Source organism: Chamaea fasciata, unplaced genomic scaffold, assembly GCF_029207755.1.
Source record: "Chamaea fasciata isolate MVZ Bird 193981 ecotype frontalis unplaced genomic scaffold, bChaFas1.0.hap1 SCAF_7, whole genome shotgun sequence".
Taxonomy (NCBI): Eukaryota; Metazoa; Chordata; class Aves; order Passeriformes; family Sylviidae; genus Chamaea; species Chamaea fasciata.
In genome coordinates this window covers 48,665,738-48,685,720 of record NW_027094092.1, presented here as the reverse complement: position 1 = coordinate 48,685,720, position 19,983 = coordinate 48,665,738, and the positions used below count along the sequence as shown (strand labels likewise).

Genomic DNA, 19,983 nt, shown 5'->3' with positions numbered 1-19,983 from the left:
CTGGATCATGTAAAGCCTTCCCTCTCAATATAACACACTCTTTAGAAAAGAATCCACTATTATCACTATGTATATTATAGGGATAAAATAAACAAATGAACCTATTACTGCATTAGTGTACTGGATACCTATCAAGCTGCTATGCTTGTTTTTTGTAATATTTTTTCTTTCTACAATAAAGCATAATCTTGTGGAAAAAAATCCTATGCAAAAAGGAACTGTTCTTTACAAATGACAATCAATTAAATACTGATTGTTTTGTAACATATATCCTAATAATCTAGACATTTATAATTGCACAGAGAAATAAAACCCAGATGATTTTATCCTTCCTCTTTCAATATACATCTATATTCTGTAGGAAGTTTACCATAATTATGATTTCATATTGTGTTTCTATATTGTAAAGATGAATGATCCTGGATCAACTAAAGAGCTAAACATAGTTTATTAACTAAAAAATTGAACATATTTAATATAGTAAAAAGCTGTGTAAGTATCCTTGAGCCTAATAATAGTGAGTATTTCGTAATATCAGTGATGGTTCAAATGAACCCAGGACGGATTCCTGGAAAAAATGACAACATCCAGTAGAATTGTTAATACTGTCAGAAAAATAATAAGGCAATGAATGTTTCCAATAAGAATACACTTTGTTTCTATCTGGAGGCCACTAATAAAGGTAAATTTTTGCATACTGTGAGAGTTTTTCTCTAACAACGTAACTGTACAGTTGCATGATCTTTAAGAATGCAATTAACCTATTTTCCTTGCTTTAATTACAAGGCAAAAGCTTTTCATAGGTAAAAAGAAAAATGATTTTGTTTAGAAGGGAAATCCAAATTATGCCTGAAGCCTAATAAATCTGTTGCCATGACAATCAAAGAGCCTAATCTCATAAAATCTTTTAGAATTTATTCACATGAGTAGTTCTTACTCATCGTGCTAGTTTTTACCTCTCCCATTCTGAGTGACCACTGTAAGAGATGGAGCCCCAAGTCACGGACTAAATGAACTCAACAGAGATTTTGTGGACATATCTGGATATTTTACAGGGGTGGTCCATAGACTAAGGGAGTGATATCTGCATGTTGCATATAAAGATGGGAAGGGGAGTTGGTTAATGAGGATGTATTGGATAGTGTGGTACCCGAGCATGAAGTAAATGTTGTAGAATGAGAAACAGAGAATGTGCTGGGTTTAGCTGGAAGAGAGTTAATTTTCTTTCTAGTAATTAGTATGAAGCTATGTTTGGTGCTAGAAGTATTTTCACAATACAGAGATGGTTTAGCTCTTGCTGAGCAGAGCTTCCACAGTGCCAAGGCCTTTGGTGCCTCTCATCCCACCCTACCAGAGACTGGGCTGGGTCTGCACAAGGAATTGGGAGGGAACACAGCCGGTACAGATGACCCCAGCTGACCCAAGGGATATTCTGTACTATATAGTGTCATATAAAACATGTAAAACAGCATGTAAAACAGAGGAAAGACAAAGGAAAAGGGGAGAAGGAATGTTGAAAATTATGAGCGTTCTTCCTAAGTAACCATTACACACTATGGAGTCTAGCTCTCCCAGAAATGACTGAACACCTGCCTGCCCATGGGAAGTGGTGAATAAATGTCTTGTTTTTCTTTGCTTGAGTGTGGCTTTTGCTTTACCTACTAAAGAGTCTTTGTCTCACCCATGAGTTTTCTCACTTCTACTTTTCTGGTTTTCTCTCCTACCCACCAGAGGGGAGTGAGCAAGCAGCCCTGCAGTGCTTAGTTTCCAGCTGGGGTTAAAGAAGAATATTAATGCAAGTTGTTCCACTGATTGACAGAGAACAGCTGATCTGAGGTTTGAAATGGGCAACTTGAATTTAGGATGCAGTTCTTGTTCATACAGAGAGTTGAGGGGATGACTTCCACAAGTAAGAGATTCCTTCTGACAGTGAAGATGACATTTATGGCTTGTGTTGTTCTTCCTCAGTTTTGCTTATTGGTTCTTACACTAGTCACACATTTTAGACAGTAAAATACACAAAAATTCTGCTTCAATGCAAAGGTATATGTGTTTTGAACCTTTACTCCTAAAATCAAGGCTGATTCCTCTGAACCCTGTTGAAATATTGTCACACAACAATGTGATTTTTCATCTATGCTTCCTCCTGCTGCAGTGATTTGAAGAAGTTGCATTACCATTCTCTCTTTTTAAACTGCCTTATGGAGTCCTCCATCATATAAGGAGGAGATTTATTGAGAGCTACCATAAAATTACAGCTTTTGAATAGTATTTAAGTTCTGATTCTTGTTCATGAGTCCTGCTGTGGCCTGGGTTTTTTGATTTGGCTTTATTTATTCTTCCCATCCTGAAAACCTGCTGCCAGGAACCTGTCATCTCCCTACCCAGCTGCACAGTCCATGACAGCTGCCACACAAACCTGCTTCTGATATTTTTCCAGCTCCATCAAAAGCAGTCAGGTTTCCAAGGGGTTGCCCTCAGAGTGGAGGCAGGCCCTTCCCACAGCATACTCAAGAACCACTCCTTTCCAAACTCAGTGATCAACCAGGATGTGTAAGAAAATACATGTTTCACATCACCACTATATCACCTTTTAGTTCTACCCTAATTTCTGAAACAAAGACCCAAACAAACCAGTCTTCCTGGAAAAGAAATCTGTTCTTCCATCTCAGTTTATTAATTGTGCAATATCCGATCTGCTTGGCAATTTCTTGACAATGACGCTAAGTATTTGTAAGTCAGGTAGTTACATCTCCTTTCACTCCCCTAGCACCTTTCATCCAGGAAGATGAAACCACATTACAGCTATTAACAAAAAATATCTTGCAATGCCCACTGAAGGTATTTCTAATAATTCTCAACACTCCTCTAACACATAGCAAAAATTACTTATGTAAGAACAGCCCACACTGGATTTGGTTATTTTATGACCTGGGTAATGATTCTCAGTGGTCATTTTTGACTTTTTGACATGTGTAAGAGGATCTGTCTCCCACTCTTTCTAAAACATAGCATCCAAGTCTGCACTTGACAGTTATTTCCCATGGAAACAAAATAGAATAAATCTTTTGTACCTGCCAGTATTGCAGACATTCAAAACCTTTCTGTGCTTTCATTTACTAAAATGATATTACTCAAGACCGTTCTTGCACTGATATAGGATTTCTTCTACCTCCTATTTTTGCCTTCTAGTGGTCAGTGCATGACTGAGGAGCAGGGAAGGTATAGAACCATGACCCCAGAGAAACACACAGAGCAAGAGAAGGAGGAGGCAGGAGGAGGGGAATGGAGGGAGGGAGGGAAAAAGAGAGAGAAATGTCAAAGCAAATTCCTAAACATCCTCTTTAGCATGGAAATATGTACAATACAGCTACAGATGTTCCAGTCCAAGTGCAAATGACAGCACAGGTGTGCACAAACACACACACACACACGCACATACGCACTGCCAGAAAGCAAGGGAGAAAGACAGAAATGATCTTAAAAGCTGCTGCAGTAATCAGGACACTTGCTCCTGAAAACAACCATGCAAGCAAACATTCTTTTGTTACATTTGTACATTTTTTCAATTTTTGTTTCACCATTGCTATTATTTTATACCTCTCACCCCATCAGAAAGATAGTTATTATTAAAAGGAAAGAAAAAGGCCTTACCATGCAGTGCATCAGGAAAAGATGAGAAGCACAGAGCATGCTGCAGAGATTAAGCTCAGCATGGCATTCAGATATCCTTTAGAATTGAAGAAAATTGTCCAACCCATTCTTCCTAACAAAGCAGACAAGTTTTCTCTAGGCTTGAATTTTTCACCAGAAGACAGATCCTTACAGTGCATTATATTTTCTTCTTCAGGAGATATATTTCCTCCAGTTAAGTTTCAGCTCCGCAATGCCATTTCCAATCAGCTCTAAGAAGTTCTTCATTCCCAGATTCGCGGTGTCATCAGAGGGACTCCAAAGAAAAGCAAAGAAAGAAAGAAAAAAAGAAAATAATACCTTACAAAAGCCCTGAAATTACTATACTGAAAAGGAGAAGATATAAAAATCCCACAACATCCCCTCATTTACTCTATTATCTAGGTGTTTCACAACAATCAGTACTACTTCTTTGGTCTCATATATGCAGTGCTGATCATTTGTAACAAAGAGGAAAGAACTTTCCCAATTTACACATGATGCATTTTCATTGTTGCTGCTCTATGTGTACTACCAAACAACCCTTTTCATCCTGAGGCATCTTTAAAACCATCTGACAAAAACACCAGCTATCCCTTTCCCTTCCCAAAGAACGTGAATATTAGAATTTCTAGAAAAGTGTTGAAGAAAATCTGATGAACAAAAAAAAAATACAGATCAGATCTAAAAGCAAAAGCCTTGAAGCAGGAGGCTTCTTAAGCAATGAAGTACTTTGCCTGAAGAATCTGGGGACACACATATTAAGTACCATAGGGAAGGAGAAAGGGGAAAAGAACGGTGGCTAACGGAATGTTTGAAGAAGATGGGGTGGGACCAAATGGGTGTCAGGCAGGAGTGGGATCCTGAGTCACCCTCAGCCTCCTGCCTGCTCGCTGACAGCAGCTCGGGCTTCCCCTGCACTTTCTGCAAAGCATATTAATTGATTCTGGTTGCTGAGCAACTAACTCTGGGGAGCCACATCGACGGCTCCGGTTCCAGCACAGCTTCAGCAGCAGCAGCAGAGAGAGGGGATGGTCTCTCCCGCCTCTCCTCCTCCCGGGATCAGTCACCCTACCCGGATGTCCTTAGCTGCCCTGCAGGGTAGCTTTGCAAGGAAAAGGAAGAAGCCCTCTGTAGTGCAGCAGGGAGAAGGGGTGGGATGATCTGGTAGGACTCAGGAGAGCAGCCCGACCCCACAGTGGCAGCAATGACCCTCTGCCACCCTGCTTGGGGTGCCTGGGCCAGAGGGGCTGGTAGCCACAGGAAACCCACCCAGATATGTCAACAGGTGGGTGAATCAGGGTGGTGCAGCTGCCTTCTGAAAAGTAAAGATGATCTGCAAGATGTTAAAATGACAAGGAAGTCCCATGGTTATCACAGAAACACAGAATATCCAGAATAGGAAGGGACCCATAGGGATCATCAAAGTCCAACTCCTGGCCCTGAACAGGACATCCTCAAGAATCCCACCATGGGCCTGAGAACCTTGGCCAAATGCTTCTTGAACTCTGTCAGGCTGATGCTGTGATCACTCTTCTGGGGATCCTGTTCCAGTGCCCAACCACCCTTCGGGTGAAGAACTTCTTCCTAATATCCAATCTAAACCTTCTCTGACACAGCTTCATGTCATTTGCTCCGATCTTATGTGAGTTTCTAGTTGAACATGTGGCCACTTAAGCTCTGTCCCTGCAATAACAGTAACTATTGCTAATTCCTGACCTGTTTAGTTTATCATGTTGAACTTCAGACAAAGCAGACACTTATCTGGCTGAAAGGGTGCCCTCTAAACCAGAACCACCATGCAGAGGAATTGCCTAGGTGTCTTTGACACTGTTTTTGATACTGCAAAAGAGATATCTCTGACAAAACCTTATAATTGCTTTAACTGATATGTTTAAGTTCCATGGAAAAGTGAAGCAGCAAAGAGGCCGTTTAGTTTTGGTCCACAAAAGAGATGGGATAACTGAGTAACTGGAGCTGGCTCAAAGGGGTTTCTCCTACAGCACTTTGACTGATGGCCCAGTAGGAGCAACAAAGAGGATTTCTGCAAGGTTGATGCCAAGGGGATGGACTCTGAGCAGGGCCTGACCCCTGCAATCTGTGGCAGGGCTTCCACTGCCCTCTGTGGATCTCATCTAGAGGCTGAAAGAACTCCCCAAAACACCACGGTGTCTAAAAGAGGACATTTCCCTTGTGGTGTATAAATCCTTAGTCAGATCATGGCATTTGTTCAGCACTGACTAAGCTGTCTTTCTGTTACACAGGTAAGATGTAAGAAATGAAAAGACCTCGAGATTACTCTCCCCGTGACCTGGCAGTAAGTACAGCACTAGATCTTGGCCAAACTGCTCACGCATGATTACTGTCAAAGATCTGAGCTAGATCAGCTCTTTATTCTGTTATAGTGATAGGATAAGTTAAAGGGCAAGGCCCTGAGAACTGCTTTATCTTGCAGTCACAGAGCAGAATTATCTAATTCTCCCCTTGAAAAACTCCAACCTATATCTAGTTAGCCCTATCTAAGTGGAAAACACCAGGTCTTTGTGAAAGGGATAGGTTATCTTGAGGAAGAGAATTACTTTTCTGACAGTGGCTTAGCTGCACCACACTGCTTTCATGCTTTATATAGAAAGATCTACAGTTTAGCCTCATTTTCTTAGCAAAACCAGGTGTTTCACATACACATCAAAGCTCAAGAAGAACCATGAGATCCTGTTAGCAGAGCTGCTGTATGAAGCAGATTGCAGAACATATTAGTTCATCCAATATGTTTATTGATATGAGCATATACTGGGAATTCCTTATTCCCCAAGCACAACATCCAGAGAAATATGGAAACATTTAGACTAAGGGAACAAAGAGAGGTGGAGAGATTTAATAAATTCTTGCAAAGGAATTATTAAGTCTATATGAATATATTTCACCAAACACATTGTAAAGAAAGATTTCTTTCAGCATGATAAGTTGTTGTTTTATCTTTCCACTATTACTCCTTTACATTCATGCTGCTGCCTGTTTTTCTCCCCAACAGTACAACCTTTAAAAAGTGTAACAACAAAGAATTAATATTTTAATGTGCTTTGTTTTGTCCTGTATTTTTACAAGGCAGAATACCAAACAGGGTTGAAGTTCTTTGTAGTGGAGAAAATATCATTAGAAGTTTTAGGGAAGGGCAATTTGAAGGGCAAAACAATAAAACAAAACAACCATAGAAAAAAAGCAAGTCATTAACAGGTGATTTCAAAATGAAAGCAAACTAGCATGTAAGAAAGAGCTAACAGATTATTAAAAAAATTAGGAGAGGTAGGTTTGGAGATGTCATCATTTGTACAACTTTTTACCTTTTTTTTAGAAAAATGCAAGGCTGCTTAGATAAAATTCAGCAAGTACAGTATCTCTCTTTCACTTACACAAGACTTGAATTTAATCTCATATAAATGCTTTTTATTATTCATTGAAAAGGCTGACTAATGCATGTGTTCCATTCCTATTCCATTTTCATGTATCTTTTCTCTTCCCACCTTTATATCCTTTCAATGATAGCATTATCCTCTTTGAGAAAATAGGTGTCCTATGAGCCTAAGGACCAGAGCAAGTTAGGACCTAGTCAGCCCTCATTCCCTGAGGAATGAGGTAACAGATGGTGTCCCATCAAAACCTGGCAGTGCTCTCAAGTCCTTGAGCCAGACAGGACCCCCTACTACAGGACCTTGGGCACCAAAATAACTGGGAGGTGAAACAAGCCATGGCACCAGCTTGGGCAGAAGCCCATTTCTGATCTTGGACTCTATTACCAGGACCTGATAGCGAGAGAAAGTCCCCAGGGAGACAAATGGGAAGGAAAAAGACACTTCTGTCAATATGTTCTAGTCCAGAGTGTAGGTAAGGGCCAAGTGGAAAGATGGCATTTGAAAAAGGCAAGTGAGTGCTGCAGCAAGCACGAAGTGGTGGCTGAGGCCAGGGAAACAGTGCCTGTCTCCGGAGTGAGTGGATGTCTCTGCTGCAGGGACAGAGGACAGCCAGGGTGGATGGGCTCCTTACTGTGCTGGGCAATTACTCTCCTCTACCCTGAAGCACAGCAGAGGCCCCTGGCAACTTGGGAAATGGGAGAACAGAGTGTCACGTACTTAAGAATCTGAAGCAGAAAAATCTCTTGGGAATCTCTCTGCAAGTCAGGAGCAGGGAAGACCAGAGAGCTGGAAGCAGAGGTGCACCAGCTTTGTTCTTTGTGTGCTCAGACTGTTTCTGCAGTGCCTGTCAGCAGCAGGTGCCCTCCCACAGCACAGTGCAGAGGCCACCAAGTGACATGAGAAACCTCCTCTGCAGCTGACCCAGCTGCCTGCCACAGTATGGTCCAGACACTGAAAGCAGATGAAACAGCTTGCTTCCTAAAACATTAGCCTTCATCACAATCATAGTTTAATACTATGAAGACCGTCATTTTATTCTTGCAATAATAATCTCTGCATCTTTTCCAGTACCTGTGATTTGAGAAGTGAATCAGGTTTTTAAATGCAGTATTGTATGTAAAAGATACAGTAATTTTAACAGAAATACAAGGATATGCCCAGATAATGAAAATTATTTAACACATGAAATAAAAGGTATAATTCAGTTATTAACCAAATTTTGACTAAAAACTTGTGAAAATTATTTGCAAATAAGTGTTATGGGCATGTTTCTCATTTTGACCTTTCAATATCCTGTGTCACATTTGCTATTCAGTCAATTACAGCACAAACAACTGAATTGATTTATTGCCTTTTTAGTTTAAATGCCGTAATACATGCAGGAGAGTCTGAGCTTCAGTGAGTGTATTTTCAGTTCATCAGCAATTAATTGAAAAATCAAACTGTAAGAAATAAACCTTCATTCAAAAAAAAAAAAATCCAGAACATGACAGAGAATGTACACATGGTTCCATCTATCTGTAGAATATTTAGCATTACTAAACTCTATTTTAAAGATATTTTAAATATATTATTAGTGTAATAATTGTTTTCCATATTCTACACAGCAACTGGTCTCCTTCTTTTCTGCTTTCCATCAATGCAAATCAGACTAGGATACCATGGTTATCAAAAACTTACAACACTATGAAAATAGTATGTGGTAAGTAAATGGTAAATAAAGCCAGTAAAATTAAAAATATTTAAGATTTGTTATTCCCTTTCTTTTTAAATAAATGTTGCTTTACTACAACTTAACTGCCACCCAACTGAAGAATGATAAAAGGTTACAACTTGTGTTTGATAATTGTTGGGTATGTTCATACTTTCATAGTCTGAAATAAATATTAGTGGATCTGCCTTGTATTTCATTTATGGAAAAGTAAACCCCTTACATTCACTGATTTCAATGAAATCACCCTTAATTTACATCAGTGTAGTGAGTATAACCGATTGCAGTACTAATTTTTGTTCATTGCAGAGTTAACTTCAGTTTAAATTTGTTATGTACCAGTAATATAGCACTGTTTCCTTACATCACCTTAGCTCTAAAAATAGCATTTCAATACTGCTGTATCAAAAATGTATGCACAAAAAATCTGACTACCTGGCACAGCCATTTTCATTGCAGAAAATATATACACAAAGCATCTTTTTTCTTTAGGAAAAGAAAACCGGTTTTGAAATTAACCTCTTAGCATACAAATGAAATATAAATGAATGATTTCAACCCATTTAAAAACTGATATCATGACCTAGACTTCAATTTTGTACATAAACTATGCAGTGGCAGTTGTATTTTTAGGGGGAAGTCATTGATATTGAACACAAGTTAGATGTCAAAATAGAGAGTTTTATCCTAATCCTCTGAAATAGGTAGAAAAATGCTCCTTGATTTCTATGGGAAGACAACTGAGCTGCATTCTTAGGAGACTACTCCAGTTTCAACAGAAACTGCTTAGCCTGTTGCACCAAATAGAGGCAGCCTTGCCCCTCTAAAGCTGCTGAAATGGACTAGTTTTGTGCTTACATTGAACCACTCCAGAAGACAAGTACTATGTTCTGAGAGGCAATGATGTGTTTGCAGTGTCTGTGCTCAAAGTGGAATCTCATTAGAAAAACAGTAATCTTGCTGCACAGCCGTGTAGTAAGATAGGACATGCAACGCATGAATTCATTGAATCCCAAGGGTGATCATCTGCCTGAAATTCTTTTCTAGATAAGCATGTTCACACGTGGCAAAAAAAAGCTCTCTAGCAGCAACAGTTATTACTGCTGAATAAATATTCACATTATTTCTCAACAGGCAATATACCCACTGGGCAAAAAAAATAATAGTATGCTAATGAAGGATTAGGCAGACATGGGCTAAATTAGTCCTACTACACTTCTGTTAAGCTCTTGGGTGTGTATTACATGACATTACTATTTAATACCATAGAACAAAACTTTCTCTCTCTCCTCTTCTTTTTTTTTCTTCTTCTTTTTCCCCCTTTCTTCTGTTTCTTTATTGTTTGTTTGGTTTTGTTTTTTTCCGTTTAGCAAAAGGGATGGAGGTTTCCTTTCCTTGCGTTAACTTCCAAGCATTAAGAAAAGCAACATAACTTGAATATTTGTATGATTCACACCTAAACCTCTTAATTACTACACAAGATGCTGCTAGAATTAATGTTGCATAGCAGCCAAAGTAGACCTAAATATTATTCAATACTCCAAAATATACAGTGCGAGTGTTGTCATGATACTGCACCGTATTTGAATAAATGCACCTTGAGGACTGTGACAGAAGCCAGATTTAAGTAGCTGCTGGCATTTCTATTCTGACTACAGCTGATCTCCAGAATACCAGTATTCTGACCGGTAAAACCTCTCAAATGCCAGTTCATTCTTTGCTTCACAGAAGACTCAGCAACCGGATTGGTTTTCTTTTCACCACTAGCAGAGGTGTCTTTGTAAGCATCGTTCTGGTGAAAGCCACTTGGAACAGCTCTGAAAGTCTCTCAAGTTTAACAGAGAATGCCCCTCAGCTGGTGGGGGGAAAATCTCCATGAGCAATCCTCTGCCAGCCTCTTTTGAGTCCTTCCTAAATAGTCACTCCATTGATGGATATTTTGAAAGCTTTACTGATTAATAAGTTCCTGGTATTCAGAGGGATTCCACAGAGTTAAATGATACCAGAAAAATACACAAATATAGATCCACAAAGTAGTCTGAGCTACCTCCTCTTAAAAAAAAAAAACAAACAGCAAAACAAGACAAATCAAAACCAACCTGAACATGTTAGCTCTTTATGATATATATTACTTAAATATCCCAATTGCTTTCAGGCTTTTCCTTGGAGCTGGTCTCTGTTTAATTAATTAATCACAGTATTTGCACATCTTGAATGCTTTGTTTTAATGTCTCACTCCCTTCTGTGGATTTCTCTGCTGTGAGATTTTAATGAGAGCCATTTCTCATATTTTTATGCAGAATTATTATATGGAGGAGAAAGTGATAATAACTCAGTCTTTTCTTAATTACACTTCTAATTATTCTTAGAAGTTTATTTATAATTCTGTCTGCCAGCAGGATTTGTTTCAGTTATCACAGCCAGATTGGAAATGGAGCTTAAATGAATTCTTTCTGTAAACAACCATATTTTAAAACAAGCAAACAAGAAGTATTAATGTTTATTTTTAACTCAAAATACTTCCTTCTCTGATAGTCATTCTTGTAAACAAAAATATTAGAGCATCGTGTAACATTTTTGCCCTTCAATACTAATAATAATTAAGGTAGCAAATGTTCTTAGAGGACACAAAAAACTTAATTAAGAAAAAACGTATTTATGGTCAAAGGGTCTTTTTTCTTTCCCTAAACGGTAATAAGGGCTTTTATGTTGAAAGTCTTCAGATAGGAAGCCTCACCTCTAGAGGCACAGCAAGCAGTGCCATTACTCAAAGAGAATAAGTGTTCTTTCAAGGGTGAATGGGAAAGAAATATCTATTTTTGATGCTGTTAGATTCCCACTTGCAAGATAGGAAACCCTTTGTTTACCACAGTACTTCTACAATAATGCAGACCTCATCTGAAAAGTAAGCTGCTCAAAGATCTCAGTTCTGGAAATCTTGTTTTCAGGGAAAAACTGTTCAACAAAAATCATTATTAGAAAGCACAATCCTATACATATTATTTCATTTTTCATATGAAATAACATTATTTTAACCAGAGTAATCAATCTAGAAGTAATTATAGGATGACTGAAAGAGATTTAGAAATGGATATTTCAGTATGCACAGATGGCTGATATGCACATTCTCTTCCAGCAGTGTAAATGTATAAAAGTTAGGGATTAATTTGGAGTGAGATTCATATCTTGGCTATGGAAAGAAATAATAGCTATTGTTAGGTAATGGATTTGTAACCCGACAGACAGAAAATGACAATATGCTATACTGCATGTTTCAGATCTAGAGACAAACAGTTTGCCTTCGTATCAAACACATTTCCCTTCAGCACCGGTCCCCTGCAAGCCCCTGCCCCCTCACCAAAATGAGCATGGGAAGAGAAGCCTGTTTGACTTACCTGTTTGCCTTCAGAAGATGAGGAAGTTTAAAGCATCAAAGTTCTTGAGACAATCAGCCACTAGCACTTAGCTTATGTGGAAATAATTACATTCTTCCATCTTTTAGCTTTCTCAGTAAGTGAAAGCTGGTGATGGATGCCAGCAGCCTTGTTAAAATATCACTGTAATCCGTTCAAGCTCTGGAGATTGCTTAGAAAACCAAGTCATAAACATGCAGTGTCTAGGGCTTCACATGCAGCTCAGCATTTTCCAAGCCTGTACACGTCTTCCTTTTCCAGTACTGTACTCCACAGAGCACTCGACCTGTCTTCATTTGGGTAGAATGAACACAGTTGTTGAAAGTAAATCCTACGTGAACAGAAGTGTTCTGCGTGTTTGTTTTCTCACAGCAAATAGTTATTATTTTGGGAAAGCAGACACCCCTTTATGCTTTTGGTTGCTGCTGTTCCCTCATCAAAAAAAAAAAAAAAAAAAAGAATAAAAAAAGCTTCAAATAGAAAAGCAAGAAGCAAAGAAGAGGATAGAGCAGTTCAAGAAGCAGCAGGCAAGGATGGGTGTCTTGTGATTGCTTTGAGTTAATGCTCCTCAGGGGGAGTTGAAAAAAGCACAAATACAGCAAAATCTGTCTTACAGAGTAAAAATCTGTTGTATAAGCCAGACTCTGGCAAAGTAAAACAGCATGTGCATTTACTCCATTAATTTCTAGCATGCCAGAGTGCAAAGGAAATTGGTAGCTTTCTGTTTACTAACAGCAAACAGGTAGGAAGGAGGAAAGAAATTTCAGTATATGTAACTACTCTAATTGCTGCTTCTCTCCTGAGAAATATATCAGATCTATGGAGGCTGTGTATGTGAAGGCAGTATTTATCAGTACCACAGAATATTTTATCATTATCAATATTTTCTGGAGCGCATGTGGAGGGTGAACAATTAAGAGTGCTGCATCTCCTAGATGCAAACAGCACGTTTGTGACTGGTCTTCCTGTAGCTTAAACATAACAGGTCTTTGGGCTCTCTGGAAAATATGAATATGAAGACTCCTACAAGAATCTCAAGTACTGAACATTTTGAAGTAACTGACCCAATTACTGGCACCAAGCGATGGGAACTTCAGCCTAAAAACCTTAATTCAAATCTCCCAGAAGCCCATTAAAGTAGATTTTGAGAGGCTGTGGATGAGGACCTTTGCCAGCTGGCTCCTTTGTCCCTGGGCATCAAGACACAGCTAGATCACAAAGTCACCAAAAACAACTTGGAAGGATCTGGTTGAAACCCTGCTCTGACCTGAAGTTGTCCTGGATGTGACAGTGCGATGCTAGGTCTGAATCTGCTCAGATAATATATGCAGCACAAACACATGCCTGTTCCCTTCAGGGCCAAAAAGAAAACAGTCCATTTATTTGTATGATGAACCCAGTCACAGACTAAAATACCACTGAGCCAAATGCTATTCAAGCATAAAACAAAGAAACTCCTCAGCTGCATGAATTTACTGTCCAGCTGTCACCTTTCATACTTTCCACACATACTACCCACCTGCAGTGCCACCAAATCTTGCAGAACACAGCCTTCTTGACTTTAAGCTTTCTAGTTATTAACCCTGCCATACTCCAGGTCATTTTTCCCCTTAGCAGAGCTTGATCTAGCCCTTTCTATTCAGTGAAAACATCATATTTTGAAAAAAAACCCAATTAACTCCTATTTCCATTGCCCCTTGTTGTTAGAAAGGTTGGAGTTGATGTGCATCTGTGTTATACACTGAAAATAAGAAAAATGGGGAAAACAAACAGAGCCATGTTTCATATTTAAGCTCTGAGGAACTGCACATGCCAGATACAGCAAATACCATATCCTTGACACATAACAAATCATTGATAACTCAGGGCATTGCCTCAAAATGCTGGAGTACTTCGTTTGTGTATTTCCTTCTTTTCCATAGTCACAATTCTGCATTTTGTTACAATCTGAGTATTCTGGGCTTACATGCTCATGGAAAACTGCCTTCCATTTGAGGGAGCTTTGGGGGCTGATCCTGTAGGGGAAGCATTTGCTCTTATGTCCCTGAGCATCGGATATGCTAACTACTCTCTTTCTATATCTGATGCCCAGGAGGAAGGCAAATGCTCGTTCTAGATGCACAGGAGCCCCACTGACCCTGGAACATCCACAGATAGGAAGGTGAGAATACAATTTTTTGAACATTGAAGGGAAAATCCCAGCCCACAGCCCAGTCCAGTAACTTTTGGTGGCATCTTGAGTTGTATCAATGCCATTCAGACCCACTGGGTCCCCAAGAAAATTTCTCTCTTCCTTGTCAGCTTTGCAATTTGGTTGAGTGCTTGAGCCTTCCCACAGGCACAGGGCTGCTTTCCAGAGCACCACATGCAGCACCCCCGTGATGAAAAGGCAGTAAAGCAGCAATTCCACCATCTAACACAGCACATGCAAGCAAACTGCACTTCCACCCACAGAGAAATTGCCACTGGTGCAGCACACAGTGCTTTTTGCACACCAACATGCACTGGACTGAAACTACAAATGAGGGGCTACTCCAGCACTGCCGTGCAATAAAGTCTCAGGTGTTACGTGGAGGAAATCTCAATGTTTTCAACTCACATTTGACTTCTAAATATGCTTGCAATGCATTTTGTAATTTTAGCATGCTCAGGGCTCCGATTTTGGGTTACCAGCCTGAGAAATCTTGGAAAAGGTCTGATGTTGAACGAACCTTTGAAAGACTGGTGCATTTTAACATTGGGCAGTAGAAGAAAAAAAATTAGAAAGACAGCTAAAAGGTATCAGTAGCTTCTTCCAGAAACAGAGGTCAGTGGCCATGAAATTTGTCACTATCTAGCTAAGCATCAAGAAATTCAATGTTTTGATACTACAAAGTGCACCTGCCTCTGGAAATTATTTTGAATGTCTGAATTATCCCTTTTCCATCAGATATAATAATCTTTGTGCAAAAATACTTGCCTTATATTCTGTACAAAATACTTCCAGCACTCAAAGATACATTTTGGGAATAGAGGTCAATGTGTGTATGTCCCAAAGGTAGGATATTAATAACACTGGAAGATCTATAGTTTTCCATGAGACATGGCATTTCAGCTACTGACTGTAAAAAATTGAATTTGTTCCAAGGGTTGTTTTTGCATGGGAAGGTGACACTATCCTTGCAGAGGACTTACGGGTATTCCTCTCTCATCCTGGGAGAGTCTGACTGTCCCAGGAAGGACTATGAGCATCTTCAGTGCTTTTGAAGGTCAGAAGGAACAGAGTAAACCATGTATACATACAAGTATAGTATATATGTATAGTATATATTCATACAAGTATAGTATATAGTATTATATGGTATAATGTACCATACGAGCTCCTCAAGGAGCCAGGATCCTAGCAAGCATAATAGAATGCTTATTGTGTCTGTCATCTGGATTTTCTTACATACTATTCCAGCATGAAAAGTCTTTGACAGACTGGGATCAATTAATTTTATGAAATACATGCATCTGCTCAAGCACCAAAGACCTCCAAATATTCTTTTTCTTTTTATCCTGCTCAGAGAACCCTCATCAAAGCAATTCTCTCTCTGTATCTTAGCAAGTTGTTTTCATTAAACAGTATATCCTGCTTGATGTCCTTGGTGAAATATAATCAAATGGTATAACAGTCTCAAGACCAAAAAGAAAATAGTAAAAAACATAACTACTAAAAGTTAGCACTGTCCAGGGTGCAAAGCCTTGTGAGAAGGAACAATAAACAAGAAACACAAAAATAAACAGAGGTGGAAACTTGTCTTTAACGATAACATTACTTTTTATTTCTAGCCAGAAACATAAATCCTGATGCACTCTGTGCATATCCATATTCATATCTGGAATAAATTTATTTGTGCTGAAAGAACAAGCCCCGATACATGAGATTCAGGAAGCTGAGTCTGCAGCTCAGGATTCAGTTGTGGCTTAAGTTCAGCCATATTTTAAAATAAAAAATTTTGATTATTTCTACTTGTAGCAGCAGCAAGAAATTAAAGAACTGTGTTTAATTTTGATTAAGCTCAAGGAGTTATTTTATGTCAGATATGAAATCTGTCCTAACACTGCAGAGCTGGACAGGCTGCCGTTGAGCTATCTGGTGTTCCCTGTAAAAGAGTAGAACCTGTATTTAAACATATTCATATCATGCCAACACATGTCAACATGAATCTAAACTGATAAACAACTTTTTTTTTTTAAAAAAATTATCCTGTTCTCAGTATAAGTGCCCAAATATTTAAGCCAAGCTTGAGAAAGTGGCAGAATTTTATCATGGTTCAGAGACAGAAACCCTTTATCAAAGGAAAATTATTCTGGCCTTTCAGTTGCCTTAAGAGAAGGTTACAGCATATTCCTTTCAGACATCATGCATGTGATGAATGGGAGAATACTGTAATAAACTGTCAGGATATATCCACATAATGCCACTTTTTCTTCAGATTTTTGTGAACTCTATAGGGCCCACTCTGAAGTGAGCCTGGTCCACTGGCTCTTGGAAAAAAAAAAAAAAAGTTCTAAACTCCTTGATCACCCCTCAGAACCCTAAAAACAAAAGATAAATTACAAAATGGAGGTAAAACAGAAAGAGGATGACTGAAGGCCAAATCAAGGATAAAACTAGTGGTGGAAAGGCTAAGGGCAGGGCTAAAAATAGACATGTCAGAGAAAAAAGATCTGTAGGAAGAAAGCAAGAGGTATAGGCTGAGGAGGCATATGTATGACAGCATTGAAACTCATGTAAAAAGCACAAAGGTATGAAGCAAACAGTCCGGGATCCTGAAAACAGGTAAGAAGGCAGAAGACACCCCAAACTGTGATTTGATCACGTCATGGAATTCACTGCCTAGGTCAAATTTTCTTCTGATCCAATCCTTGGCAAAAATTGGATGGGGGGGGGGGGGGGGGGAAGTGAGAATTATTTCAATTTGATTGTTCATCTTTTTAAACAGTTTTAGCCTGTCTTTCTGTGCTACGATTTTACTAAGCTTACTTACTGAAGGCAATTCATTCAGTTGTTCTGTGTTTGCTACATGACATAGAGGTGCCTGGGATTGGGATACCTAGAACCAAACTACTTTGTCACCAAGGACTGGGTTAAGTTCTTGAAATCTGAGCTAGAGCAATTTCAGAAAATACTGCCTCACCCTTTCAGTGCCATTTGCAAATTAAAAGTCACCACCAACAAGCTGGCAAAGGAGCTGTATAAGCTATGTAGTTTTGCACTGCACTGATGTGTACTAACTGTGATCTTATGGATGGTTACACTGTCTCATCTGACCAGAATGGCAATTTTCAGCTCAAAAGTATGCAAAAGTTGAGACTGGTAGCTTTCAAACTTCTTCTGACTCCCCAGACAACACCAGTTTATATTTTACCTTGCTTCAGCTTTAATAATATGCACTGTTTTTCACCAGGTGCTACTTATTCAGTGAGCGTAAATGATGTCCAACCAGAATCCCAAAGGGATCACAACCATGGGTGTAATGGGGACAAGTGTGGGACTATTATATTTTACAAATATAAGCTTGTATGTTAATTCAGGTAGGAAGGAACCTCAGGAGGTCATCTAGTGAATGTTTGACTCTGACCCAGTTTCGCCTGCTTGTCAGAAGTACCCAATTTGCTCCCAGACTTAGCGGTAAGAGAAGATTTTTACTTTTGCACATCTTGAACAGATGGGAAAGACTTAGTTTTATTTGTTCTAATTTTTTTTTCTGACTGTGTTCCTTCAGGAAAGACAGTGCTTAAATATTATGAAGGTATTGCAATCATTCTTGCTGCATGCTTGACTGTAAAGTTCATAAAACAAAAATAAATGAACCGCAGATATCTTATATCAGTTTCTGTCTTGATTCGTGCATTGCATGAAGAAGATTTTTGAGCTTGTAAAGAAAAGATCACATATGGAAGATTCAGCCCAGACATCCATTCATACAACATTTGCATTATAGAGCACCTGTGACCTGTCCCTTCTCCTGAGCACTTCAAAGAGTACGTGCAGTGATATTTTTTTAACTTTGAACAAAAAGAATGCTTGCATCTCATGTGACTCATTAACTCAACAGAGCCATAATATATCAATCGAGCTACATGGAAAGAGGACTGTAATAGCACAATGAGTCTGTAGTCCTATTTCTAATTAACATGGCTTAACTAGACACAATGGGCAATCTCACAGTGTAAGCACACTCCTGTGACAGCCATACAAAAAATAATCTGGAAAGGTTCAAAGGATTTCAGACCAAAAACCTGCTTAATTTTTCCATCATCACAACTCAATTTCATTTTGACTTGCAGCTTTGGAAAGTAGCAGTCAAGAGCAGTATTGGAAGATGAGGGCCGCTATCATCATTACCCATATGCAAAACAGACATAATAACATTTACTCCCCACAAAAAGAGACAGCAATGTTTTTATTATCATTAATAAAATGCCTTGAAATCCACAGATAGAAACGCTGTCTAAGGTCAAACAGTTCTATTCAATAGAAAGTTTTTGTTTTCCAGTCCACAGAGAACCACTGATTTGTTTTGCTGCTCCTTTCTCCTAAAGAATATTCTGTTGTTTGGTCTTTAGTTTTTACTTATATCCTCATTTTTGGAATCAGATAACACTGGGTTCCGGCACAATGCTCTGCACATTTGCCACCCTGAATTTTAAAGAGTGTCACCATTTTATGAAGTCAGGAAGCAAAATTTCAGTTTTGGAAATGCTAGTACCATATGCATTACCAAATAGGAGGCTTTAGGTCTGCAAAGTCACAATCTCACCGAAAAGTAACACTACTCTCTAGTCTACCAGATTATTTTATAGTTATTCTATTTTTTTAATATCTCTTATATTTATCCAAGAACAACAAAATCAGGGACTCAAGACAAGCAAGGAATAAATAGTACTGTTACCCCTATCTGTACTGTAGCAGCACTTTGTCAGGAGCAGCTATTCTGAATCTTCTGTCCTGAGGCATTAAAGCAAAGGTCACGGTAACTTGGGCTCATGAAAGATCGTGCGGTCTTCCCCATAAGCTTCAGGTGACAAATGCAGAACCTTGGACAAAATCCAACTCAGGAAATTGCCTTCTAACTACATAAAATAATTTCTACAATTTCAATTGGGTAATGTATTTTTCTCCATGCTCCATCTTAAGCTCCTGTTCTTGGGCAGCCTTCAGTGACATAAGCACTTTACACAAGAGTTGATTTGAATTCTAAATACTCCTAAATAGTTAAATTTCATGAAATATTTTGGCAACTGGTTTCAATGGAGCCATAAAATCTCAAGCTTTTCTATTGCTATTTTATGTTGAAGAATTAACTTGTGCTAACACAGCACTTTCCTAAACTCTGTATTTAACTTCACAGTTGGTGATTTCTGATTCTTTTTATTTATTTTTCTCCTATACATGTTGGAAAAGACCTTCTTTTATAAGATCTCTTAGAATCTGATTGGGAATTCTTAGCATATGGAAAGAAGTCTTGTTTCTTTGCTTTTATCATGGCAAATCTAACGAACATTATGTTTATAGCTGTTTACCATAAAACTGAGTTAGTTAGAGAAGGACAATGGTCAAAGGCTAGATACTTTCAGCTGCTTGAAAATGGAAGCAGAGTACCTGAATTAGCTTGTAATGCCACTATGAGCCTGAAATTTATGGGAAACATTAGGACTAAGGTTCTGTGATAATTATGGTTGAAGGTTTTGGAAAAGCTCAGCAAAGATGGCGGAGAGCATAATCCAGGCTTGCTATCCCACAGTA

General features: G+C 38.8%; 1 protein-coding gene across 5 annotated transcripts in view; it reads right to left on the bottom strand.

The window, feature by feature from the left end:
* The window catches only part of TUNAR (TCL1 upstream neural differentiation-associated RNA), a 135,006-nt gene that overhangs the window by 25,911 nt on the left and 89,112 nt on the right, over positions 1–19,983 (bottom strand). For 2 of the 5 annotated variants that reach the window (XM_066186919.1, XM_066186916.1), the window contains one exon: positions 3,655–3,949. In XM_066186919.1, the coding sequence (XP_066043016.1) occupies positions 3,655–3,693 (39 nt within the window). In that variant the 5' untranslated portion in view covers positions 3,694–3,949. The other 3 variants (XM_066186917.1, XM_066186920.1, XM_066186918.1) reach the window with 3 other exon arrangements.